We start from the raw sequence: 26,701 nt of genomic DNA, 5'->3' as shown, positions 1-26,701 counted from the left end.
GAAATCCTGCAAGCACATTTGCAGGGCAGTGACAGAGCTTGGGACTGGGGTTCAGAACTGGGTAGTTCTGAGAAGGTACTGAGTGTGTTGGTGCAGCTGGGCTATAGTCTTATCTGATGGTGCCCAGAGGGAACTGTGGGACAGCTCTCCAGGGTTTAAGAGCTGGGGAAGTGTTTGTAGGATGTCAGCTATCATACTGGATTTTACTCTTTAGTAGATCTTAATTAAAAAAAGTTAATTGGAATCTGAAAAGATTAGGTAGGGTATATAAGCCTCAAAGGATGAGTGCAGGATGTGAAAGATCTTTTTTGGCTCTGGGTTATGAGCTGGCGATTAATTTGTTTATGTGTGTTTTGTCATTTTTCTCCACTGAGAATAGACTGTATATGTTAAGAAGGGACCCAATGCAACTGATGCCAACCTGCAAATGCAAAGTTGCAAACCTAGTAAGTACCAGCAAGAGAGTGAGCAAGTAAGCCAGATTCAGCTGGTTCCTCTTCTGCCTGCTCTTAGCAGAGTCAAGGTCAGAAGAATGGTCTAAAGATGGCAGTGTCTTGATGAGAGCTTCTCCAGGTGTCTCTGAGGACTGACTTGACAGATGTGAATTGAACATATTTAGATGACTTAGAAAGCTGGTGGCTGAGTGTTAGGACCCTTGAGTATTAAGGGATTCATCAGTGATAGCCGGCCAGGGAAAGCTACTGTCCTGGGTGCTGTCCTTGGTTCTGACCCATTTCCTATGTTTCTTGTCAACTGGGGGTAAAAACAATCTGTTCACTCACTATGCAGGTCTACTGAGCAATACTCCCATTTCTGGATGCTCGAGGCTGAAGTGACTAGGTCACATGGAACTTTTGAAACTGAATTGTATTCAGGATAAGGATAAAGTGTTGCTGACCCCATCCCACCAGTGGTCACATTCAGAATTAAGGGGACTTGTTTTGATAGCAATGGGGAGAAGGGCGTAAGACTTTAACTTGCAGCCATCTCAGGAATCTGCTAGGATATGGCCATGAGGGGAAGAGGTGACTCTAGTAATTCGAGTGTACAGGATAGCAGTGGTGCCATGTGGCCTTCATTGTCAGGGGTGGAACGTGGGGCCTAGATCTAGTCCAGGGTAGAAACTTGTCATCAGCAGTGTAACTATGTCGTTTTGAACCATGCAGGCAAGACAGCGTTCCACCTGCCCCTGGCTAGTAACACTAAGCTTAGTGCTCCTGAGCTTGGAAAAGAGACCATCAACCCCCAGGGAATGCTGCCTTGCTCTGAAATCTTGTCATCAGCTTGCTTTCAGGTATTGTGCTAAAGGGTGGCTGCCGCCACCACCACCACTTAGTAGAAAACCAAGAACAAGTGTGTTTCAGGGTTTAGTTTGTGTCATAGAACACAGTGTGCACAGTACACAGTGAACTTAGGATGTGGAATTCGAACAGTCCAGGCTCAGGGATGAGTTGTACTTCCTGTAGCTACAGAGGACACACCTAGAACTACAAGGAGGAATGTAACAGATGGTGGCGGTACTGTGCATGGCGAACTCCATGGGAAAGTTCAGACAGAGCTGCGCATGAATCTCTTTGCAAGGCCCCTCACATTGTGTGAGTTTGTCTTGTGTTTTGGTGTGTGTGACCACAGCACTCCTGTGGCGGTCAGAAAACAACTTTTGGGAACCGGTTATCCCCTCCACTCTGACTTCCTCAGGTCAACAGACTCAGCTGACTCTCGTGGCTTACCCATCTGTGGGTTGTTTAACTCAGTCCTAAAGTGAGTAAGCACATGGCTGTTGCTTTTGAGGGTTTTTACCCATCTGCTCACAACAGAAAGTAGTTCTCCATCTGAGGGAGATGAGAGGATTTTAATTTTAATTCTTCATGTGCCTTAAAAAATGGGTCAGTCTCAGCTTTTGGCTCCTGTAGCTATCGAGGACTCACGGTGCAGTGTGGTTTATTGGAAGAGACCGAGAGTATAAGCAACAAGCACAGGCTTTGAAGCAAGGAATCTTGAGTTCCCCTTGTGGCTTCACTACAGAGCACAGCCTGAGAACTTTCCTTCTTGTGCCTCAGCTGTAACTTCGGAGAACCATTGGCTTGTGAGGGTTTGGCAGGAAAATGGGGAAGGAAAAAAAGTCTCAAAATTCTGAGAAAGAATTGTCCCCAGGGCAGCTTTTACACTAAAGCACCTGCTGTCGGCTGCACCTGTTTATGAGCTGTTCTCTTGGGTGTTTCCCCTGCCTCAGGGTTTACGAAAATAAGGGCTGTTCTGTGACCTCTGCCCTGCCCATTCTTTGCATTGCTTTTCTGTTTTGTAGAGCAAGGCCTAGATCACATAGCAGAAAACATCCTCTCCTACCTGGATGCCAGGTCTCTGTGTGCAGCAGAGCTGGTATGTAAGGAATGGCAGCGAGTGATCTCAGAAGGGATGCTATGGAAGAAGCTGATTGAGAGGATGGTGCGCACTGACCCTCTCTGGAAGGGCCTCTCAGAAAGAAGAGGGTGGTAAGTACGGAGTGCTTGTTTAGGGATATTTCACTTGGTCAGCTTGCTTGCTCAAGGCAATTCTGTTTGTGAATGTGTCAGTCTGTTTAAACAAGGAAAAAAGGATTAGTCAAGACTGGCTAGAGCTGTTAGAATCCCCCCTTCTGACACGTATGCGTTTGTTGTTGTAAAGTTAGGTACTTCAAATGGGTGATTCATTCATTTTTTTTTTAAGCTGTGAATTTATGCTTTTTCAGAACTCAGGCAATAATCCTATTGCAATGTGAGAGCTGGGGCTGGAGAGATGGCTCAGTTGTTGAGAACACTCGCTGGTTATTCAGAGGACCTTGGTTCAATTCCCGGAATCTACTTGACAGCTCACAACTGTCTGGTGCTCCATTTCCAGAGGATCTGATGCCCTCTTCTAGCCTCCATGGGCACCAGGCATGCATGTAGTGCACAGACATACTTGCAAGCAAAACCCCCATACATAAAACAATTTCTAAAGGAAAACATGAGTGTCAAGTAATGTTATTTGCTTTTGTAACTACTGGGGATTAAACCTGGGGCTCATTCATGGTAGGCAACTAACCGCTCTACCACTGAGCTGTACCGCTAGCCGGAGCTGTCACTTCATGTTCATTACTGCTCATGGGGAGGAATGGAAACACAGCCAGAGGGTTCCAAGAAAGCCTGTGAGCTTAAGTGCAGCTTGATAATTCTGTGTACTCTCAGTGCCATGGCTCAGTCAGCACAGAGAACAAGCTACAGACAGGCACAGGACTGGGAAGAGTGAGGGTGGGGCTGCATTTTCTTTATGGGAGGAGGTTTAATGTGGAGTAAGACTTCCCCTAAGCTTCATCAGCACTTGTTATGCATGTGGGTGAGTATAACCTGTAGAAAAGAGAACAAGGAAGGCTTAGGTCTTAGGGAATGAGGAAGGACTGAGTGTGGCTAATGGACTTGAGTAATGAAAAAGGGCTGATTGTTTCCTTGATTCTAACTCTGGCATGGAGTTTTCATTTTTTTGTAGTGGATAAGAGCATAAAAATATATTTGATAGTGGAAGTGTAAAATCCAGGGTGAAGGTCCACAGCTTCAGAGTGCCTATTGTAATTTTTGAGACGCTCACTAAGATATATGTATAGACTTTGCATTGTGTTCTGTTTATTTGCGAGTTTTTACTAATAAAGTTTATAGGGGAAAAATAGCCCTAGAATGAAAGCTTAATTATTTGTGTGACAGCACTCAGAAAACAAAAACCAGCATCATGCCAGAACTAAATTGTCTCTACCACGGAAACTGCAGTTTGTCAGGAACCTGCTTTGAACTGTTAACTTTCAGTGCAAGGGAAGACATTGAGCATGGGCTGTCCTGGTGAACAAGCACAAATACAATCTGCTCTTTTGTGTGCAAGAATGTAACATCTGTTTGTTTTCATTCCAGGGATCAGTACCTGTTTAAAAACAGACCTACAGATGGCCCTCCCAATTCATTTTATAGATCATTATACCCAAAGATTATCCAGGACATAGAGGTAACTGTTTCATTTAATTGTTCTGTATCCTTTGGGGTCTTGTTCTCTACTTTTTATTTTGTTTTAAAGGTCCTTTTGTTCTAAACTCATGGAACTCATTTTTTTTTTTTAAAGTTGAGCTTTGAAAATAAATGTTACAGTGGTACTCTGTGGCTCTTCTTCAGAGCCAATCATGTCTTTTTTATAGAAATACAGCTTTTCAAAAACATGAAATGCTTCTGTAAGGCTGCCAATTAATTAAAACCTTAATCCAAGATAAACTATATTCTAATTTGATAAATTTTCCACAATCCAAGGCCCAGTATTGTAGGTCAACACACTTCTATTTTGAGCCATCATTGTAGAAGGCATGCTTGCAGTCACCTCTCTTGAGTCAGGCATCGCTTTTCATAAAAGCGGCTCAAACTAGTATCCTAAGCAGCGGTGGAGTGGGCCTTGGAAAGCAGGTCATGCTTTGGGGCCACTGTGGAATTGACTGTAAGGTCAGTGACCAGCAGAGATCGGTGCACTTGCCGAGGAACGTTAGCAGGGATGGATGCTGTTGGCTGCTCCAGTGCAGTTTTATTACTCAGCTCTTTCTCTTGAACTAGGAAAGACATGCACAGGTACTTCTCATTAACTCTTTCACAGTGTTCTTGCCTGTTCTTGGTTACTTCACTATTTCCTCTTTGGCAGAAAAGTAGCTTTCGTTGGGCAATGCTGTATCTCCCATAAAGTTACAGCTGGTTTTCAGAATAGGGAGTAATCCTCTCCCCCAGGTGATGAACATAAAAGTTATTGTGCCAGAATTAGTTAATGGAGAACCATGTGCCTTTGTAGAGTTCATCCCCTGTCCCTTCTTAGGCAGATGCGAACTAATGGAGCCATCCCATTAATGGTGCACCTGTGTGTGACTAGATCTCATTCTTTAAAAGAGAAACTCTTGTCTGGAGCGTACACTCTAAAATGAACTAAAAACTAACCTTTTAGGGAGGGCTCAATAATTTAAGACCACTGCCAGATAAAGTTTAGAAATGAATTGACCTGTTGTTCAAAACTTGGACTGATGACCTGCAGTGCTTAGTGGACTGTCATCATAGTTTAGTGTTAGTGCACGTCAGGAGGAAGGGCTGCTCTAGGTAGGTGCACACGGCATCTCGGAAATGCCTTTCTGCTCTTTGGCAGGGAGAAGCTGTTGATAGAAACTGTCTGACTTTTCTTGAGTGGTCTCAAGAAGGCATTCCTTTTGAGGGGTTGCTGTTTAAAGCCAATTATTAATGAACAGGGACTCTGGAGAACCTTTATCAGATTGAGTTTTGGTGATGGAGATTATTTTATTTAGTCACCATGACTACCATTATAATTGACAGTGTGACAGCAGTTACCATAACTATTTCCTCAGACTGAAATAATACTTTAGAGCTAGCAGAGAAGGCAGATGTGATGGGAAATGTAGCCATTGGGGAAACACTGTTTGACACAAAACCTCTGCATCATGGTGGTCTTCCCAGTGGTTCTTAAAGTGTGGTTTGGGAAAACCCACTGCCTGGCCACAAGAGTCTCCTCCAGATTTTTGTGGCTAAGTTTCTTAGTATGAAGGATGACGCTTATACTTTGGTTTACTCACTAATAATAATAGTGACAGAAGCAGTGTACCACTAATTGAGCACTTACTTGTACCAGATACTTTGTTTAGCAGTTTATAGCATATTTTCTCATTAAATAGCCTAGACAGCATGAAAGTAGGTCAAGTTCGTATTGACAATTTCAGAAAGAAGGGCTGTCAAGGTAAGCTCTCACCCTGGATCAGTTCACAGCCATCCACACACTCTCTGGCCTGTCAGGGCAGACATGCCCATGAAAGTCCTTCCCTCTTGTGATCCACAGATCACAGTGTGAGGTACACAGATGAGTTCGGCCTTGTCCACGTGACTGCTGTGAAAGCTTCACCTGTAGGGCACCATGGTTATCACCTCTGTGGTGTGCCATGGATTGTGCTAGGGGAGTTACGTAGATGATTGCAACAATTTTACAGTGCCCACCCATGCCATATCCCTATCTGTAATAAAGGGAAACTGGAACTTTTACAACATATTACATAGAAGAGGTGGGCTTTTAGCTGAGGTCTGTCTAGCCCTAGGCTTACAGTTAGTTTTTTTTAACCCCCCCCCCCCATTTTCAAAGTAAAATATTCAGGAAGTGAAGGAGGAGAAATGTTTTATTCCTATAGACTTTCATCTTCCTCTGAGTGTGTGAATACCCAATACCTTGCCTGCTGGTCAAGTGGGCTGTGAACTAAGATGGAAGTCCTTGGCCTTGCTTTGGAAGGTTCTGAGGTAGAGCACCAGAATGTCAGATGAGTGCTCCCTTGCCCTTGCACAGTCTCTTCTTCCCCCTTACACTCCACGGAGAGGCACGTCTGTGACAGCACTTTGGCTCTTCCCTCCCCTCTATTTTGACAACTTGCCGAGTCCTGAAATACATCCATTCTCAGCATGGGCTCTGATGAGCACAGAGGAAAAGTGTTCCTCTCTGAACTTTACCTTCCACATCTAGTTACCAGAAATTGGCTATATTTTAAGGAAAAATAGACAACCGGGCTTTGTGTGGCTAGCTCCTGCGGTTCAGAAGATAGTGAAGCAAGACTCTGAGACTATGGAGAGTAGCTGACATTCTTCACTTTCTGCAAAGGCTCCTCCCTTCTGGGTGTTCTTGCCACGCAAGGTGTTTACGGGGCCTCTAAATTGAGAAGGAACTCCTGGCAAACCTGAGGTTTGTCCCACCAAGAGGCAGTCATACCCTGCTGCACCATCTAGAGTCCTAGTCAGTGCTGTTTTCAGGGCAGCTCACTGTGCATTGCAAGGTGCTTGGTTGGAATGGTTGAGCTTAACTCCCAGAACTGGATCCTGACTCCCCACACCCTCTCCACACCACACTCTCAAACGCACCCTTACATGCTAATGCCTTGAACTTGGTTTTTCTTTTCTGCCATTTCAGAGAAGGGACTCTTTATATTTACTGGGTAAGTGGCTTTGAAGCACTCTCCTTGGAGCTGGCCATAGGGAAAATGACGGTGTTTTGTATCACACCTTTTAATAAACCACATTTCATTCAGGGAAAGTGGAAGGCTTTTTTGTGGTTTGCAAACTTGATATTAACATTGTCCTGACTAGAAAATGCTGAAACTTGCCCACCCACCCAGTCATGTTTAGGCTTCTAAAAATAATGTTATTCCTCCATACTCAGACATCTGTTTTCACTCTGTTGCCAATTTAAATGCCGCTGTATACTCTGTGTATCATGGCTACTTTCCCAGTATTTTGAAATTTTGCGCAGGGTAAGGGGATTTTACAAGTTCTCTAACACGTGAAGTTCTCTTCTACAGTAGCGGTACCACGTGATAGCTCATGGCATGGCAGGTATTGGAGAGGGCACCTGTGTGACTAGCTTTATTGCTTCCCTTCTCAGATAATTACTGAGTTCTATCTGAGGATTGAGCCACCTTGCTGGGCCCACTATGAAATGTAGGCAGCCAGCAACACATAGCAGCCTAGACCAACACAATAATTCCTCCAATTTGGGGAGACCCTCCCTTTAATTAAAAACCCATTGTTTTTGACAGTGTTCCCAATAGGCTGTGGTAAGTGCATCACGTTTTATCTTATGTGGTCCCTTTGTTAGTTGGGGGAACAGATTCTCCTGGTCTGCTGCATGGAGGTGGAAGTCAGTGTACAGTCAGTACCACTGGCCAAGGCTGTCATTTGACTTGGGTCATTTCTACCACCAAGGGCTGCCAGGCTTGAAGGTCTAGTTTTTGTGAAAACCTGGTTTAGAAGAATTAAAAAACCAGTTGAGGTTGTCAGGCACGGTGGCAGTGTTCTGGGCAGGCATAATCATGAGCAGGTGCTGCTTTTGTGTGTGGGTGGCCTGCAGAAATAAGAAGAGGCGCCCAGGAGTGCCCTTGGTGGCTACATGGCTGTCAGAGGCTTCCTGTTGGGTTCCAGTAAGCTATATTTGACTTAGACAGAAAGTAGGGTGTCTGGTGGTGCATGTATGAAGTCCTGTCCTCCCTAACTCTCTGAGGGTCAGAAGTAGATGGGACAGCTCAGCTTTAAGACTTGGCCCAGGTCTTTCAGGAACTGATTCAGCTCTAGGTAACCATGTATTATCATCTTGGCTTCTCTCCCTCATCTGTCTGTTGTGTGTTAGATACAGTTAAACATTATGGTCAGCTCACCCCATTCTAGAAAACACCTTGAAGAGTAGTGGGAAAGTGTGTAAGGAGTTTTCTCATTTCCTCTATTTCCATAAGAAGTGCTTTTTTCCCCTTTAAACTTTTGTGTGATATAAATGTACTTTCACTGTTTCTTGAAATACAAAGTAAAGCCTACTTTAGATTCACACTACTTTAAAGCAGTGCCCGGTCTACACAGGGCATGCTATGTAGTCAGTGCTTTGGGTTCAAGTGGAATCACACACCCTCTGTCAACTCTGTGCCTCTGTAAGGATGTTACCCGAACACGAGTGACCACTATCCAAAGTCACTGGCTAGGCTAGGAGCAGACACTCCTTCGTAGTGTGTCTGGCTTCCTAGGTCAGCATTTCCTTGGAATTGTTAGCATGCTGAGGTGGCCAGTTGCTATCTAAAAAATATATTTATTTCTCTAGGTGTTTCTAAACATTAAGTTTGTGTTAAACATTTAATTTATTTAAAATTGGCTTAAATAAGTTTTTATACTCTTTACCCCTTTAAAACGTTGCTCATGGAGACAAATTGATAACCTGTCTTGAGATGTTGTACAGTATGTGTGTGTGGGGGGGGTGAGTTAGTTTTCCTGGTTTGGACATTTTCCCACCCACTAGAGATAATGTATAGTTTAGGAAGTCCTGATGGTAACAGGTGGACACAAACGATTTCCTACACTGCTGTTGTCTCCAGTGGGCGGAACATGGCTGTCCTGCTTGTTCCGTACTGGTCTTTGAATACCTAAATAGTATCAGGGCCCTTGCTAAGCACAAGGGTCACACATTTGTGACCTTTGTGGTGTATACTTGCCCTCTTAAGTACACATGTATTAAGATATATGTTATTAGCTCCACCTCTCCATTTCTTTCTCTACAAAAATGTGGGCAGTGGCTTGGTGGTGGTGGTGGTGCCGCCACCTAGCTTTAATCCTAGTACCTGGGAAACAGAAACAGGCAATCTCTGAGTTAGAGACCAGCCTGGTCTACATACAAAGCAAGTTCCAGGATAGCAGGACGGTTACAGAGAAACCCGATCTTCAAAATAACAACAAAAATACCCCCCCCCCCAAAACTTACCAACATTTATATCATGTTCATTATTAAAGGCCATCCAGAAATTAATATTTAAAGTATACAGGAAGATATGCCTACGTATATGAAAATATTATACTATTTAATTGGGTATTATCCCAGTACTTGGGAGGCTGAGGCAAGAAGATTGAGTTTAGTGAGGAGTACCTTTCAAAAAACAAACAAACAAAAAGAACATACACAAACAAAGAAATTATGCTATTTTACATAGTTATGCTATTTTACAAAATCTACACCCATAGATTTTTGGTATCTGCTGGGTTGTAGAGCCACTTCCCTGTGAATGTATACCCAGGGATGACCGTATATTAAATAGGACAGTGTTAGGAAGCATAGTGCCTGCCATGGAACATTGAGTGAATGCTAGCATTTTAAAGAGTGAATGAAATCTTGAAAGTAAGAGGCATTGTGGCTTATTGGGTATCAGGAGAACCGGCAATTAGACCTTTATTGTGAATAAAGGTGAGATTTATCTTCTTCAGTACAGCAGCAGTTATGTTTTAGCTACTTAGAAATCATCTTTCAAACAGAACTTAAAGTCGGATGTGGACAGCTATTGTTCCTGTTGTCTCCTGGTTTCAAAGGCTAAGAATCCAGACTGGCTAGACTTAGTAGAGGCGTATGTCTTTTAATCTTGGGTAGTCCCTGAGGCTAGGCCTTCTGGTGGATACCCTCTTTGAACTGGGCCAGGGTCTCAAGCCAGAGGTGCCTTTAGTGGCCCTTAGGTCCTGCATCCAGAGTTTGTATCATTTTTTGGCATGGACACTCCTCTGAATTGTTAGTGATATGTTTGTGTTCTGTGTTCTCTGCCTAAGAGCTAAGACTATCCTTTTTATACCAGTGAATATGTTCCTAGCAGAATCCTGGGCTGATCAGAACTGGGTTTGATTTCTAAGTTACTGTTTTTTGTGATCTTAAACAAGTTAAACTGTTTCCTTATTTATAAAAGGAAAACAGTGAGAAACACTGCTAAGATTATTGGCATAATCTTTAGCCAAATAAATTTAGTTCAGAGTGTAGGTGTTCCTCAGTGTACCATGAGGTTACAGCTGATAAGTTAAATAGTATTGGTCAAAATGTGTTTAACATATTTCTAATTGCACTATAGATTCCAGTTGCTTTCCTTTTGAAATCTTGTTGCAGATTATGGCTGGCTGCTGTCATCCAGCATCCAAGTGGCTAGCCAGGGAAAGGGTCAGAATTCAAAATACAGTTTCTGTTGAATGTGTATTGCTTTTGCATTACAAGGCCAAGGAAAAAAAAGTTAAGCCTAACCATTAAAAGTGAGGGGGGAGGGAGGGAGAAAGGAAGGGAGGGAGGGGGAGAGCGAGAGAGAGTTGGTGTTGAGACAGGTAGGGTCTTACTGTGAAGCTCAGGTAGGCCTTGAATATGCTATCTTGTGCCTCAGCTTCCCCAGTTCTGGAGTGCAAGTGTTTACCCTCACCACTGGCTTGATGCCTCCTTGGAATACAGCATGCATCCTTGATCTTTTACTCCTCAGTTATGGGAATATGCAACCGCTCATCAAGCAGTGCATGAATGATGAGAAAAGTAGGACCTGGAGCTAAAGTATTTCATTTTTATTGTTGTTGTTTTGTGGTTTGTTGTTTTTGTTTTCCTTTCGTTTTTCAAGACAGTATTTCTCTATGTAGCTCTGGCTGTCCTGGATCACGCTCTATAGACCAGAATGGCCCCCAACTCCAAGATCGGCCTGCCTCCACCTCCCAAATGCTGGGATTAAAGGCATGTGCACCACTAGGCAAAGTATTTCATTCTTATTAAAGTGATTTCAGTCTGGCTGGAGCTTAAATGTGCCAGTGCAGTTAGTTATCTGTGGTTGACAGGTACTAGCCAGTGATCAGACAACTCTTGAGTTTGCCGTGTAGGTTGTGATAATAGGGCTTAGCAACGGGGCAGTCTTTTGCCAAGTATTTTAATTGGTATTAGGGAGTAACTCAGTGAGATATTATTTATTTATATCTTGGGGGCAAATGATGTTCTTGAAACATACTGAATTCTGTCTAGTCCTTTTCAGAAATAACCCAGAACTCCCTAGAAATCACATGACAGCTGTCAGGTAGGCAGGGAGGGTTTCAGAAGAAATGTCGTTGGCTAATGTCTCACTAGGTAAAGAGCAAAATTGGGGTGTCAGTGGTATTCTGCTTCTGGAAGCAACACCAGAATGTGAAACAGTTGACTCACAGAACCCACCTCTTGCCTCCTTTCTCCAGACCATAGAATCAAATTGGCGGTGTGGACGGCACAACTTGCAGAGGATCCAGTGCCGCTCTGAAAATAGTAAAGGTGTCTACTGCTTGCAGTATGATGATGACAAGATCATCAGTGGCCTCCGAGACAACTCGATCAAGGCGAGTTACTGATTGTGTGTTATTTTAGAGTGGTGCTTAGGGTTGAAGTGCTGGTGTGGGGTGGCCTCTGCTACTGTGTAGATAGATTTCTATCTGTTCTCAGTGCCAGCAGCTTTCCTGTCATTCAAAAGCACCAGAGACGGCATCTCCTGGTCTCATCTCACTCGTCCCTGCCTGTGAATGAGCACGTTCACGTTTGATGCTCTCTGTTTACGTTTACAATCTCCTCAGAGTCCCTTGTTCTGCCCCTGGAGATCACCCTTTCACACCCCCATGCTCAGGAATCCAGTGGTCTTCCCATCTGTCTTCCTTCATATATATATAAGAAAGGATTCTTTCTTCCTACCCTCCCTCCCTCTGTCTCTCCGCCCCTCCCTCCCTTTAGCATTTCCTGTCAGTGCATCTACATAACACATAAGAAACTTTTGAAACTTGACGTCTTAATTTCACTCTCTTGCTTTGTTTAGTAATGTATTCAAAGTAGCATTCTGTGTTACTGGGTACACATTGCAGTGTGCTAATCCATTTAGTTCTCGAGGTATTCATGCTGCTTGTGGCTTCTCAGGATTGTGAATGGAGCCTGTATGAGTGAAAACCTGGAAACTGGATTGTGGGAACATACGCACAGTTCACCTGTGTGAGTGTTCTCACACCTGATTCTTAAGTGTTTAACTTTGTAATGAAATACTACATTTTCTTATTAAGAACTCTTGATAATTTATTTGGGGTTTTCAGGGAACAAACACTCCATTTTTTTTTTTTAAAAAAAGTTTTGAAGCTATCGGGGGTATGCATTTTGAAATGATCTTAGTAGAGGCTGTCACATTATTTACCAGAGAGCGAGCTGACTCTTCCCAGATTTTATTAAAAAAAAATCCCCTTTATCAAGCCGCTGATTGAATGAGCTAAGTGTTTACCTTAAGCAAAGCTTCGTGTCTATTCTGGAAGCTAGTTGGTATTGCCCCAGTTCTGTTTCCTCTTGTTATTTTCTGTTTGATACTCATCTTGTCCTACACCCTGTGTGCATTCTTTATGATTCAGAGTGCAGGGTGCACGAGAACCTTGGTGTAAAGTGTCTGCACTAATTGCTGTGATGGTTGTCTCGCCTCAATAGATTTGGGATAAAACCAGTCTGGAATGTTTGAAAGTGCTAACGGGACACACGGGCTCTGTCCTCTGCCTCCAGTATGATGAGCGAGTCATTGTAACTGGTTCTTCAGATTCAACGGTGAGGTGAGTGGTCTGGCTTCATTCTCTGACCCTCTTCAAGAATTTTTGCATGAATGTACACACACTACACCTACACACCTGCATACATACACACATGCATATTTTTACTTGTTGAAAATCAAGACTCTTTTTGATGGAGACATGTTAAGCAATTAGTTCAGAAGGCTGAGATTTTTTTAAAGGTGTCCTCTTCCTTTTGCTGTGTTCTGTAGAGATGGCAGTATGTTCTTCAATAAAATCAAACTGTTTATATTAGCTTGCCTCCTATTCTTAGGAGCCTGCTATCCAAAGCAGGAGAAAAAGTCAGTTGTTCTTGGAGTGTGAAGGGTGCAGGAACTGAAAGAATCAGACAATTTGTAGAGCCCTGGGAAAGTGAGGACTTTAAGCCAGAGATGATGCATTTGATTATGATACCTGCTTGAGTCCTCTTAGACATTGTCTTCATCTCTGCAGGTGTATTAAAAACCTGAGAGATTACATAATTTCCTTGGAACCAGTACATGTTTAAACCTTGAGTTTAGGTCACTCAATACTTTATTTATAGCCTTTACAATGATGGAAGCTTTAGTTTTTAGTTGCCACTCCAGGGCAGAGTGGAAAAGTCATTACAGAAGGGAGCGGTGACTGGTAGTTGGGTATCATGACTAAAACGGGAACGTTACTGAGATGTGCTCCTAGGCTCCTGGAAATCACACCTCCCGGTACCTGATATGCAGTGGGTGACAGTCCAGCAGAACAAAAGGGCATCATCATGTAGGGAAGTCCCAGAGGGAATGAGGAGCAGAAAGGAGCAGTTCATCTCAGCCGATTCAGAGGCTTGGGTAGGACTGCGTATTCACAGGCATTCGGAGGAGACAGGGTAGTTGTCAGTCGATCCCTGGCTTCTGTGATGTTCCCTTTCCGCTGCTTGTCTCATGTTACACTGTCAGATTCTGCTCAACCCTGCCCACAGCACAGCTACTCTCCATGCCCTCATTTGGCCTGTAGGCTGCTGCCTTGTCACAAAACACTGCTCAGCCTTCAAGGTCATCTTCTGCTTCACATCAGTGTATCCCTTAGTATGTTGGCACTCTTTGCATGTCTCAAGTGTCAGATAAGTCAGATAAAAATTACTTTGAAATGCCCCAGCTTAGTTTGCAAATAATAAGCAATAGGTTCCTTGACATGCCAGAGGCCAATGAAAACCTTTAGCTTGGGATTACCGTGGGCTCCTCCTCTTGTCTCAAAGTCACTGAAAGCCTGCTGACTTGAGGGGTCATCTTTGTCACTGTGCAAACCTGAAGCCATCCCTCAGTTAATCACACTGAGTGTGAGATAAATCTGAGCCCAGCCAGATTTAGCCTTCTTCCTAAAGGCATCTTAGTTGTTGTCAGCAGCAAGGAGGCCACTGCCCAGGCTCTGTTGCACACTGTGTATATGCATGCTTTATGCTATGCTCCTGGGTGTGGGGTTCTGCTGTTAGCAGTCTGGCAGAATATACTTGGGGTACAGGGGCATGCACTTGGTACGCTAAGAGTGAGACTGAACCTAGGCATTACCTTTCTTCGGCTCTCAGTGCCACAACTTTCTGTTCTCTTCCAGAGTCTGGGATGTGAACACGGGTGAAGTTCTCAACACACTCATCCATCACAATGAAGCTGTGCTGCACTTACGCTTCAGCAATGGACTGATGGTGACTTGTTCCAAGGACCGTTCCATTGCTGTATGGGACATGGCTTCTGCCACTGATATCACTTTACGCCGTGTCCTGGTTGGCCACCGTGCTGCTGTCAATGTAGTAGACTTTGATGATAAGTACATTGTGTCTGCCTCTGGAGACAGGACCATTAAAGTGAGTGTGTTTGCAGTGTTGGCCCTGACTCTTCCCACCTGTACACAGCAGAGAATAGGCAGAGGTGGCTCCCCCGGGTGGCAGGGTCTAATCTTTGATGAGATCCTCCCATTTCACATGCTTCTGGAGCCACAGACAGGACGGAAGAAAAAAGTCATTGGTTGCCAATTGAATGAAATGACATTGTTGGTTTTTCTGTGTAAGAGCCTTTGACAGTCCCAGGACTCACTCTGTAGACCAGGCTGGCCTCGAACTCAAAGATCCACCTGCCTCTGCCTCCCTAGTGCTGGGAGTAAAGGTGTGCACCACCACTGCCTGGCTGTTAGTCACCTTTTTAAGAGACAGAGATTAAGCTGAGCATGCTGTATGTGTAGGAGCTTTTCGTCCTTCCCTCACTCACACCACCACTACCACAGCACTTTATTAGGGCGAGCATCTGATTCACAAACAGCTCACATTGGTCCTGTGGAGCTTAGGTTTGCTTTATTCTTTTCCGAGAGTTTGCTATTGTATAGGCCCTGGTTAGATGCTAGGGAAAGAAGGATGAACAAGCCATGTCCCTGTCTTCAGGAAGCTAAGCTGGGGGCTGGGACAGATGAAAGGCAAAATGTGGCCAGCAGTTGTAGACTAAGATGTATGGGAAATTCAGTTCTGATTCCTTTATCTGTGTTAACTTATTTAAAGTTTAGCTTTCCCTGTGTGTGTGTGTGTACATATATATATATATTTGATTATATATATGTACACATATATATGTACATATATAAATATATATAATTATATATATATTTAATCATGAATATATATATATATTCATGATTAAATTGATTCATTAACAATTTCACACCTTGTTCATACTGACCATTTTCACCCAGCCTCCCACTTTGCTATTCTCTATTTTCCCACAGATCTCTTTCCCACTTTCATCTCTGTTCATTTTGTTCTGTGATCCATTGAATTTGACCAGTGTTGACTGGGGACTATGGGTTTAGAGTTGTCTGTTGGAGCCCAATGGGCTCAGAGGTGGGTGCACAACTGCAGACAGTGACCCCCCTTTCTCAGAATCAGTAGCCAATAGTTATCAGTAAGGCCTCATAAGATCCAGATTTCTTACATATTTATTGTCTATAATTTCCATACCTGAAGATTTGCCTTTTCCAAATGTACTATTAGCGCATTTACATCTTTGTATAACATTACCCCAGCCTAGTTTGTAAACACTTTTTCCTACAACACTAAATATGCAGGAGAGTCAACCACCTGTTCCTGACATTCAGCATTCTACCTTCTGTCTCTGAATTTGCCTGTTCTAGACATTTCATGTAAATGGAATCCTACACAATGTGGCCCTTTGTATCTGACTTTCTCATGTAACACAGGGCTTAACCCAGACCAGTGCTTTGTTGCTTCTGATGGCCAAATGTGTCTTCACTCTAAGCAAATGACACTTTGTTTTCCCCTTCTGTGCTGGTGCACTGTTGCTTGTTTCCCTTTGCTGGCAATATAAATGATGTTGCTGTAAACATTTGCCTGTTCCTCTATGCATGCTCTTAGTTCTCTTAATTGGTTAACATCCCAGGGAACTGCCAAGTGCTTTTCCAGTGTGACTGTCCCATGTTATAGTCCTGCTAGCATAAGGCTTTGTGCTAGTTTTAAGAACGTTCTAGCCAGGTGTTAGTGGCGCACGCCTTTAATCCCAGCACTCGGGAGGCAGAGGCAGGGGGATCTCTGTGAGTTCGAGGCCAGCTAGTTTTACAGAGCTACTTTCAGGACAGTGTCAGCTAGGGCTTTTACTCGGAGAAACCCTGTCTTGAAAAACAAACAAACAAGTAAGCAAGCAAACAAATAAACTGGTACTAGGCAGTGCTCTGTGCTCTGGTAACTTGTCCCACAAATCACGGGCCATATCACATCAAAACTTAGGTGTCTGGAAGCTGAACCAGTAGATTTTGTGTACCTAATTAGAAAATTAGGAGTATCTGCAGTTTGGCTTGCACTCTTTGGTGGTGAGTCGTGTCTTACTTATTGGCCACTGTGTACCTGCTCTGGAGAAATGTGTTTAAATCTTAAGCCCATTTAAAAACTTGGTTTTATTTTTCTGGTTGAGTTATAATTTTTTTTTTATACCTTGGAAATGAGCTCCTTAATCAGATAAATGATTTTGCTCTTACTTTGTTGATACCATCCTTGGAATCACAATTAACTTTAATTTTGATGACATCCGTTTATTTTTTTGTGTGTGTTGCGTGTGCTTTTTTTGTGATACCTAAGAAACCATTGCCTGTCACTAGAGATTTAGTCTTTTGTTCCTCCTCCCCGAGGGTTGTATAAATTTCGGCTCTTCCATTTAGACCTTTGATCTATTTTGAATTAAATTTTTGTATACGGCATGGGCTTGGGGGTCTAACTCCATCTGGAGGGGATGGGCATAGAAATACCAGCTCATTCCATGGAGCTGCAAACGCATCTGGCTCACCAGCTCAGAAACTCCAGCGACTGTGTCCTCTTGTCTGGCTCATCACATAGTAAGTGTGCCCGTGAGCATCTGCATGTTACAGGCAGATTCACAAGAGGGGAGTATTTATATCATGTATGGAATATTAGGAGTCATGTGGCAAAATATATGGTGCTATTCCAGAAACTGGTGAGATGAGGAGGGTGTAGACGGTGAAGATTTTGTATGTCAGTACATGAAGTGTGCCGTGTAAGCTAGTGTGAAAACAGAATCTGACATAGACTTTCCTCCACACAAAAATACCTGCGCCTTCTAGATGTTGTCTTTGTGAAAATGTCACAGTTTAGAGACTCCTAAACTCCCCTGTATTTCATCCCAGTTTCATTACCCACAGCCAGGAAAGCTCACGCTGTCCAGTTTCTACCTAGCCATTGGTAGCCACGGAGAACGTTTATGGCCAGTCATTTGGGGTCATTCTTGGAGTGTGCCCCTGCCTCCACTCTGCAGTCACACTGTCTTTAAGCTTGCCATCCTCCTGCCTCAGCCTTCTGAACAAGGATTGTAGGATGCATCTCTTTGCCCAGCTTCCTCTGAAGGTATCTTGTGGCAGGATTTGGTGTCTTCTAACAGCGCTGCTGTCTGTCCACAGGTGTGGAGCACCAGCACTTGTGAGTTTGTTCGCACTCTGAATGGGCATAAGCGGGGTATCGCCTGTCTGCAGTACAGAGACCGGCTGGTTGTTAGCGGATCATCAGATAACACTATCCGGTGCGTAGAAATTGATATTGGTTTATTTATTTATTACAAAAAAACAATCAGTAGGAAACAAAACTGAAAGGGTCTCTTTCTCCAGAATTAGAACACATACGAGTTTATAACCTATGTATCATGCAGAGGAGAATGCTTGATGTGGCCAATGGTTTGGTTTTCTGAGACACTGCACACCCAGCGAGTCTGAGATGCAGCCCTCAGGAACCAAGCACCTCTGATATCTAACACACACAAGCACCACTGAGCTTCGTCAAGATTTGGAGACAGACCACTGGGACTAGAGTCCCTGCCTCTGTGTGATCTCCCTGTCCTTCCTTGGTGGACATGCTTTCTTCCTTTCCTGCCCCAAGTTCATCTCTTCTGAAGCCACCAGGCTCAGGATTTATCACCTGAGATACCAAAAGAATTCCCAGGCACTTAGCATAATTGAAATAGCTTGTTGAGATGATTTTTTAAAAAAGTCTCTTAAAAGTTTCAAATTACATAAAATATAACAGAAATGAGGCTTCTGCCTAAATTAGTGCTAGAAGCACAAATGTTAGAACTCGATTTAGCTATACACATGTGATATGAGCCAGGAGTAAGATGAGAATATGGAATTCAAGGAGAATGAAAAGTCTTACCTGTATGAAACATGTGTACAGACTTAGAAGGCTTGAGTCACATGGGAATTTGTTTCATAGATGACTGCTTCTTATTTAAGGCTATGGGATATTGAATGTGGTGCCTGTCTAAGAGTCCTAGAGGGGCACGAAGAATTGGTCCGATGCATCCGTTTTGATAACAAGAGGATTGTCAGCGGCGCCTATGATGGGTATGTGTTTAGTCTGCACATGCATGACTGTAGCCTTCTCAGGAACAAAACTGTTGTCTATTAATAAAGAACTCTATGCGTGCTGGACTCTGTGTGAGAAAGATCTGACATACCAGTGGGTCAGGTGAGGATGCCCAGGCCCAGAAAGTTGAAGTAAAGCTTGCCTCAATCATACCATAGCCAGGCACTTGAGTTCTAGCTTTTATTCTAACTATTGCCAGAAATAGAAAGAGTAGGGCCTGCAGATGGCTCAGTAGTTGAGGGTGCTTGCTGCACAAGCCTGGCAAACTGAGTTCAACCCTGGAACCCTTGGAGAAGGAGAGCACTCACTACACCCGTGTGCATGCACGTACACACAGGGAATTAAACCACCTTAATTATAAATAAACCAGGAACACCACTATCCTCCCCGCTTGAACTCAGTAATATAATTCCTCTTTTTCTCTTTTGTTCTCAATGACAAATGGAGCCTTTAAGCCCCAATCCTGCATTATATAAGCCTGATCATCTAAACATTTCATTTGGAGGAAGGCATTCTAGGAGTCTCGTACTCAGTTACCCAAGTAATGAATTTGGTGACATAGATGCCTAGTTAGGAACCCAAGTCCTCTGCCTGTTTATCTCCTTAACAGTAACATCCCTTTAAAGTTTCAGGAACTCTGGGAAGGTTTTCCCAAAATCAGGCACTCAAAATCTAAGTTCAGGAACTTAGAAACATCAGCATGTTGCTCACAGGTTTGGTGGAGACTCAGATGCACGCTGGCTTGTCATGGATGTCCATGATGTAGACAATGTTAACTTTTGCATTAATCCCAGTCATTTTTCCCTTGTAGGAAGATTAAAGTCTGGGACTTGCAAGCTGCTCTTGACCCTCGGGCCCCGGCAAGCACGTTGTGTCTGCGTACCTTGGTGGTATGTGATTTGTTGGGATGGATGGGGTACCCAGGAAAGCTTGTAAGCTTGTGTCTTGTACCATGCTTTCAGGGAATCATGGGTAATTTTGACCAAGGAATGTAGCATCTTTATTAGTATGATAAAGGGTCCTCTGGAGGCGGGCTGGCACCCTCATGTAGCGAGGCGGAGTCTTCAGTGCCCGGCTGTGTTGCATTTTAGATTTTACTTTGTTATTTTGTTTGGTTTGTTTGGTTTGGTTTGGTTTGGTTTTCAAGACAGGGTTTTTCTGTATCTTTGGAGCCTGTCCTGGAACTCGCTCTGTGGACCAGGCTGGCATCAGACTCACAGAGATCTGCCTGCCTCTGCCTCCCGAGTACTGGGATTAAAGGTGTGTGCCACCACCGCCCGGCCATGTGTTACATTTTGTAATTGCACATTTGTGTACTGCTAAGGTAGAATTTGTCATCACCCTGTGTTACATGGATTAATGTTTTGCCTTATAGGAACACTTTAATTTTTAAAGTTTATTTTGAATTAATAAATAATTATGTATTGCTAAAGTATATAGTCTGATATTTTGGCCTATTAAATTTTAATTTATGAGTCCATCAATTTTAATTTCTTTGTGACAGAAATATTAAAAATCTGTTTTTAAACCAAGTGTGGTAGCTCAGAGCTGTAATCTCAGCTCTTGGGAGGTAGAGGCAGGAGGATCAGGAGTCATCCTTGGCTACACAGTGAGTGTGAGGCCAGCTTGGGATACATAAGACTCTGTCACCCACCTGCAAAAACAAAAACAAACAAAAAAAGCAAAGCTACTTTTCATAAATTCTGAAGTACACAACACTTTGCCTTTTGTTGTGGTCAAACAGTAATTCAGTGGCTGATTAACAGGGGTTCTTGCACTCTAACCGAAACTTTGGACCCTTTGATGAACATTGAATTCGACCCATCTTTCTCGCTCCATCTAGCTGTCTCCCACCCCCCACTCTGGTATTCTCTTTTTCGTCTCATTTCTGTGAGAATCCACAGTCTGTGGAATTCTTATCTGTCTGTGCCTGGCCTATGATACTAACTTAATGACCTCCAGCTGATTGCTCGTTCATGTCAGTGCAAATAGCAGAATAGCTTGGTTGTTTTAAGACCAAATAAATGCTTTATTTTGATATGTCAGTAATGTTATCAAAGCTGTTGATATCTAATACTGATTCTGTTGGATTTTTTTTTTTTTTTGAGAAAACATCTGAAAACAGTGATGGGCTGTCCGTGAAAATGTTGTGAATGTTTTGCTTACTTGCATGTGCATTCACCTTGTGTGCTTATTGGATCCCAGGAACTAGAGTTATGGAGCTTGTGAGCCCCCATATAGGTGCTGGGAACTGAGTCTGGGTCTGGGTCCTCTGTAAGAGCAACTACCACTGAGCATTCACTCCAGCTCCAGCAATAGTGTTTGTATTTTCTTATTTCCTGCATGGACTAGACCAGGCAGGCAGAACTGTGGTGTGGGCCATTCTTGCTTTCACCGTGAGTGTTGATGTCTGCTGTGGTTTGTTCTTAGTTATGGATAATACACACACACACACACACACACACACACACACACACACACAGATATAGGTATAGTGTCTGGGTGGTGGTGGTGGTGCATGCCTTTAATCCCAGCACCTGGGAGGCAGCGGCAGGCGATCTCTGTGAGTTTGAGGCCATTTGGTCTACAAAGCAGGTTCTAAGCCAGCCAGGGCTGTTCACAGAGAAAACCTATCTTGAACCCCCCCCCCCCCAAAAAAAAAAATTACAGCAACTTCACCCTTCTTATTCTGATTTTACAGAGTATCCTGAGTGGATAACTCTGACGGCCTCTGAGGTGACCACGTAGCTTTTCTTCTGTGACACATTTTCTTCTGTCATAATGTAAGGCATAATGTTTATAATTTAAAAGAAAAGAAAAACCTAGAAGGCAAAGCAGAGCTTGTTCTCAGAAAGGGCATAGCTCAGTGGCTGGGAGGCCGTGTAGGAAGCTCGGATGCATGCTGGCTTTTCAACTGGAGTTGGATCTGGCTCTGGGGGTGGGGCTGTAAGGACAGCACTGCTCACCAAGCTGCTCTTTTGCAGGAACACTCTGGACGTGTGTTTCGGCTGCAGTTTGATGAGTTTCAGATCATCAGCAGTTCTCATGATGACACTATTTTGATTTGGGATTTCTTAAACGTGCCTCCCAGTGCCCAGAATGAGACACGCTCTCCCTCTAGAACCTACACCTACATCTCCAGATAGCGGTCTGCACTTTGGCCCAATCTGGTGAGTGTGCTGAAACCCTAGCCCTACCTGGGCTCTTCAAGGCCTTGCTCGTGGGCTTTCCCTTTCTTCTGGGAATTCCCTAGTGATGTGAACAAGCCTCTTCTGGACCTAGCAGGTGAGATCCGGGTGGTCCCACGATAGAACCCTGCACTCCTTGGCTTTCCCATCAGTGTTAACAGGTGAGGGATGTGGTTGCTGTCTTAAAAACTGGCTCCCTAAGTGATTTCCAAAATGCTCATGGTCATTATGCACCAGGACAACTTCAGCTTTGATTTTTGAGTGCAGGAATCAACCTTTTTTTCCCCTAGTCCCTTGGTTCTGTGACAGACAGACAGACAGACAGACAGGTGCATGTGCACAGATTCCTTTTCTTCCCACCACCACAGTCCACTCTTCATTGCTATCTCCGAAAGGAGTGATCACTGAAGTGTGCTGTGAGCCTTGAAAGCCATCCTTCATGGTGAGGGTGGCAGGTGCTTTGGGAAGCAAGTCCTTTGCTCTAGTTACAGAGCCATTACACTGTTGGTGACAGAATATGCTCACCAGTATGCACAAAGGATGGTCCACTTGCCCACATCCCAGATACCCATAACTACTGAGAGCAGCATTCTCAACTTGAAGATTTGCCAGGGGCCACTGGATTGTGTGCAAGTCACACTTCGTAGACTTAATACCTACCCACACTAATGTGAATATATGTATATCAAGACTTGTGGTTAAAATTCTCTTAATTTAAAAACATTACTTAATTCTTTGTAGCTTTTTACTAGTATTTTCTTTTTTATTAAAAACTACAGCCGGGCGATGGTGGCGCACACCTTTAATCCCAGCACTCGGGAGGCAGAGGCAGGTGGATCTCTGTGAGTTCGAGACCAGCCTGGTCTACAAGAGCTAGTTCCAGGACAGGCTCCAAAGCCACAAAGAAACCCTGTCTCGAAAAACCAAAAAAAACAAAACAAAACAAACTACAAAACACCCATGTATAAAATTGAGACATTGTGGGAATGGAAAGATTGAGAACTCTGAATACCAAGTCAGCCAAAGTCCCGTCATTTCAGATATTCTTTAGTCAAGATTCTGACTCCCATAAATGACTCTGAAGAAGTGCGCCTTGTTCAGGGCTAACACACTGTGGCCAAGCACTGAATTTACCTGTTGTATGCTTTGTTTTTTATGCCACTCCAGGCCAAAAATAGTTCTTATATTTTAAACACTTGAAAAATAACATAAAGAAAACTTCATGTCATGTACAAATTATATATTAAAATTCTAAACTCCATCAAGTCAGTTTGATTGGCGCACAGCTGTGCTCATTTGTCCACGTTTACCATGGCTGTGTCTGTGCTTCAGTGGCAGAATTGAGTAGTTGGGACAAAGCGTACATAGCCTGTAACATGTCAACCAAGCCCTGTGGAGCTCTTTAAGAATCAAGAATCTTACCAACAATGGCAGATCTGTGCAGCCTTGGACAACTCACTTTGACCAGTAGTGCTGGTTGGGGGAACAGCTCTGATCCTAAATGACACCTGCTGTGTGTGTGGGAGCCCATCAGCAGGGATCTGAGAGCCACTCAGATGTTTACTGCTCCTGGTCTCCCATGTGTTAACACTGTGTCTGCCTAAACAGACATTTTCTCCCCCACTACTTTCTCTTGGAAGATTCTTTATAAGTCCATTGAAAAATCCACCTGGCAGACTCTTGTATTCTTTCTTGAGCCTGCCCTCTGTGTCCCTCCCATGTCCTGTCCAATTACTGTCTGTTCTCCTTTCTTCTCCAGGGTTTCCTGATCTTGAACTACTGGCTACATGGCTACCACATGCCTAAGGGAGTTCGTTGACAGCTGAATTCTGGGGCTGGAATTGGTTCTAGATGCTGGGTAGACACAAAGCAGCCCCACTCTTCAAGCCCCAACATTTCCCACCGCCGCCTCTGGCTCTACTTGTAGAAGGACAGCTCAGCTTACCACCTGCAAGTAGAGCAGAGCTCATGTCCCTCCCTTCAGTGAAGAACCCAACGCTTCCGATGCACATGTTCACGTGAAGGACACATGGCCTGTTCTTCAGAAGCAGAGCGACCGTCAGGAGAAGACTTGCCTCTAATTTACATCGCTTTGCACCTTGGTTTGGTACTAAAGTCAGCGTTGCATTCTTGGTGAATGTTGGGTGTTGAGGGCTTTCCTCTCCAGCAGCAGCCGCAGCAGCAGCAGCTTCTCCTTAGACCTTCAGGCCACTGTATTCTGACGTGCATAGGAATGTGTCGGACAATGGACAGCTCTGGATTATTTTAGTATTTTTGGATTTCACTTCCTTTCTGTACCAGTTTCTTTTAATTTAAAGAATAAGTGAGTTATATTGCCTCTTCACAGGTAATATAGCTGTTTTCTTTTATTAACTGTTCTCTGTTCCCTCATCATTTCTTGGTATTTGGTAGAGTAACACCTTCATCCATGTGCTTGCCTCCTAATTTAAAATACTGTCCCCGCATGTAGATATAATGTACATAACAATGAAGCTCAAGGTTGCCGTGCTGGGCCCACAGCAGAGACACTACTGTGGAGTGCGCACTAGCGCAGGTGGGCGGGACCCTGCTCCAGGGTTGCTGTGACCCTAGAGCTGTCCTGCAGTATTCACTCGCCCTTCTTTTGTCGCGTCTGTGTGCCGTGCTTTCCCATGGGACTGCAGGAGTCTAACACGATGTTACTCGTTTTGTGGCATCTGCAGTGGACAGGTATCTGTGCGGTCTCTATGTCACTGTTCTTTTCCTCATGTGTACCCCTCTGAGAGCTGGGGGTCACTTCATCATGGTGATCCTTGGCTTTTCTGTCCAGCATCCTTCTCTGTGGCAGTAACCCTGAGACAGGGGAAGGCAGCCCCATTGACTGGGCTCCTGGCTTGGGGCTCCCTGCACTCTGCAAGGTGTTGGAGGCTACTGAGTTAGAGCCTGCAGAGCAGGTCAGCTGTTGAGAGCCCACATTGAGGTCAAGCACTCGTATGTTGAGCACAGCCTCAGGCCCCGTCAGCTCTGTTGTCCCTCATCACTTCAGTCCTCAAAGCTCCCGGCATGAGAGAGACACAGACAGGACATTGGTTGACATGATTTCCCTCTTTCAAGATTAGGTTTTGATTTGCCCCTCACCATTGTTCCCAAAGATCAAGGAATGTCAGTTCCCTTTAAAGGACCAACCAGCCCTCCCTGTGAATGGAGCCTCTTCCCATGGAAGCACACTCAAGGAGAGAGAAAGCTCTGGGCTCCACTTGTCCTGGCATTGTGATGGCTGTGGGCTCTGTGTGTTGGTGATTTGTTTACTGGGTTGGTGATGCTTTTTAGATATTGGTTTCTTTTCTTTCTTTCTTTTTTTTTTCTTGTTTGTTTTGATACATCGTTCCTCACATGCTTCTCCATTTGTCTCTGAGAGGTGGGGGCTCAAATACGTAGAAAGAAGGCCCCTGTCTATAAGGGGGAGGTGTGACCACACCACCTCACAGCTCACCATCCGTTTGACAGGAATGCCCAGGGGAGAGGGAGAGGGGAGGAAGTGAGTTCTGGACAATTGGACTTTTTTGTTGTTTTTGCATGTTAAATATAGAAGTTCCTGTCGATCCTTGGGAGATCATGGCCTTCAAATATGCACACGACCTTTGAATTGTGCCTACTAAATTATAGCAGGGGACTTGGGTACCCAAGGAATTCCAATTTCTGGGATTACGGTAGTAATTCCCAGTTGTACTCTGGACTTTATTTTGCTAACCGTAATTGAGCAACTGTAAATTACTGCTATATTAATGTGTTAAAGCACTGGGGTAGTCTAATTCTAACTGGTAATTAATTATGTTTGCCAATTATCTGTTTGAAATAAATATGTGTCTGAACAGCTATTGAAACTGTTAAATTGTACAGATATTATCATGACGGCTTTGTACTGTGGAATGTGCTTAATAAAAAAAAAGTTTGACCTTTGTCCAGTAAATTGCTAAGTAATGTCAGTAAATCAAGATGAGTATTATGCCGTACACCTGACCTGGCTTCATGGCGATTGTTACTTCAGCTACTAATTCAAAGCCAATACTCTCAATAAAGTGTTGCAGTACTCCACTGTTCTGTTACATTTTTCAGAAAAACAGTTTTGTGCTGTCAGGAATTAAGCGACCTACCTAAAGGTGGATTTTCAAGGTCATCTGGTCTGTAAGGTGAAGCTGAAGGTGGTGTTTCTGGCCTGTGGAATTCATCACCTAATGCTCTCCCAGAAAGCTTCAAGAGCTGAGGGCCCCTTGCCAGCAGATGGGCGTTGCGGGTCTGCTTCATTTCTTCATGAGATCTGTGAAGTAGGAAGTGGCCCCAAGTACTTCCAGGTGAGAGGATCCTTCCTCTGGAAACGGTGCGAGCGACAGGGCTACAGGTGCAGGAAGTGAGCAGGCGTGAGAGTGGGCTTTCCGAATGAAACAAGATGACCTGATCCCATGAGCTTGGATGAGAAAACTAATTTACAACCCAAAGAGTAGAGTGGGCTGCTTCCTCCACATCTCTCCCTGCCCTTCCCCCTCTGTGGTGATCACCCCATGCCATGCTTGTTCAATGGCTTAGTGTTTGGTTATAAGGATATATCTTTTTGCCAGTTCAATTGAAAGTGGAGATTGGCTTGTTTCTTGCCCAACTGTTGTAAATACAAGTAAGCTGTTCCCTATGGTTTGGGCTAGTTCTTAGGAACAGCAAGGGAT

The 26,701-nt window shown here is 43.9% G+C and overlaps 1 protein-coding gene across 6 annotated transcripts in view; it reads left to right on the top strand.

Annotated features, from left to right (window-relative positions):
• The window catches only part of Fbxw11 (F-box and WD repeat domain containing 11), a 103,987-nt gene extending 77,915 nt beyond the window's left edge, over positions 1 to 26,072 (top strand). For all 6 annotated transcript variants that reach the window (XM_041675994.1, XM_041675992.1, XM_041675995.1 and 3 more), the window contains 10 exons: positions 2,306 to 2,492; positions 3,918 to 4,008; positions 11,556 to 11,693; positions 12,808 to 12,926; positions 14,505 to 14,754; positions 17,859 to 17,977; positions 18,684 to 18,794; positions 19,628 to 19,706; positions 21,801 to 21,986; positions 23,764 to 26,072. In XM_041675994.1, coding sequence (XP_041531928.1) covers positions 2,306 to 2,492; positions 3,918 to 4,008; positions 11,556 to 11,693; positions 12,808 to 12,926; positions 14,505 to 14,754; positions 17,859 to 17,977; positions 18,684 to 18,794; positions 19,628 to 19,706; positions 21,801 to 21,962 — 1,256 coding nt within the window. In that variant the 3' untranslated portion in view covers positions 21,963 to 21,986; positions 23,764 to 26,072. The remainder of the gene's footprint in view (positions 1 to 2,305; positions 2,493 to 3,917; positions 4,009 to 11,555; positions 11,694 to 12,807; positions 12,927 to 14,504; positions 14,755 to 17,858; positions 17,978 to 18,683; positions 18,795 to 19,627; positions 19,707 to 21,800; positions 21,987 to 23,763) is intronic.
• Positions 26,073 to 26,701: the final 629 nt, after the last annotated feature.

Source organism: Microtus oregoni, unplaced genomic scaffold, assembly GCF_018167655.1.
Source record: "Microtus oregoni isolate MIOR12 unplaced genomic scaffold, Mior012 000027F_ref0000203, whole genome shotgun sequence".
NCBI lineage: Eukaryota > Metazoa > Chordata > Mammalia > Rodentia > Cricetidae > Microtus > Microtus oregoni.
This window is presented reverse-complemented; position numbering and strand designations above follow the sequence as displayed.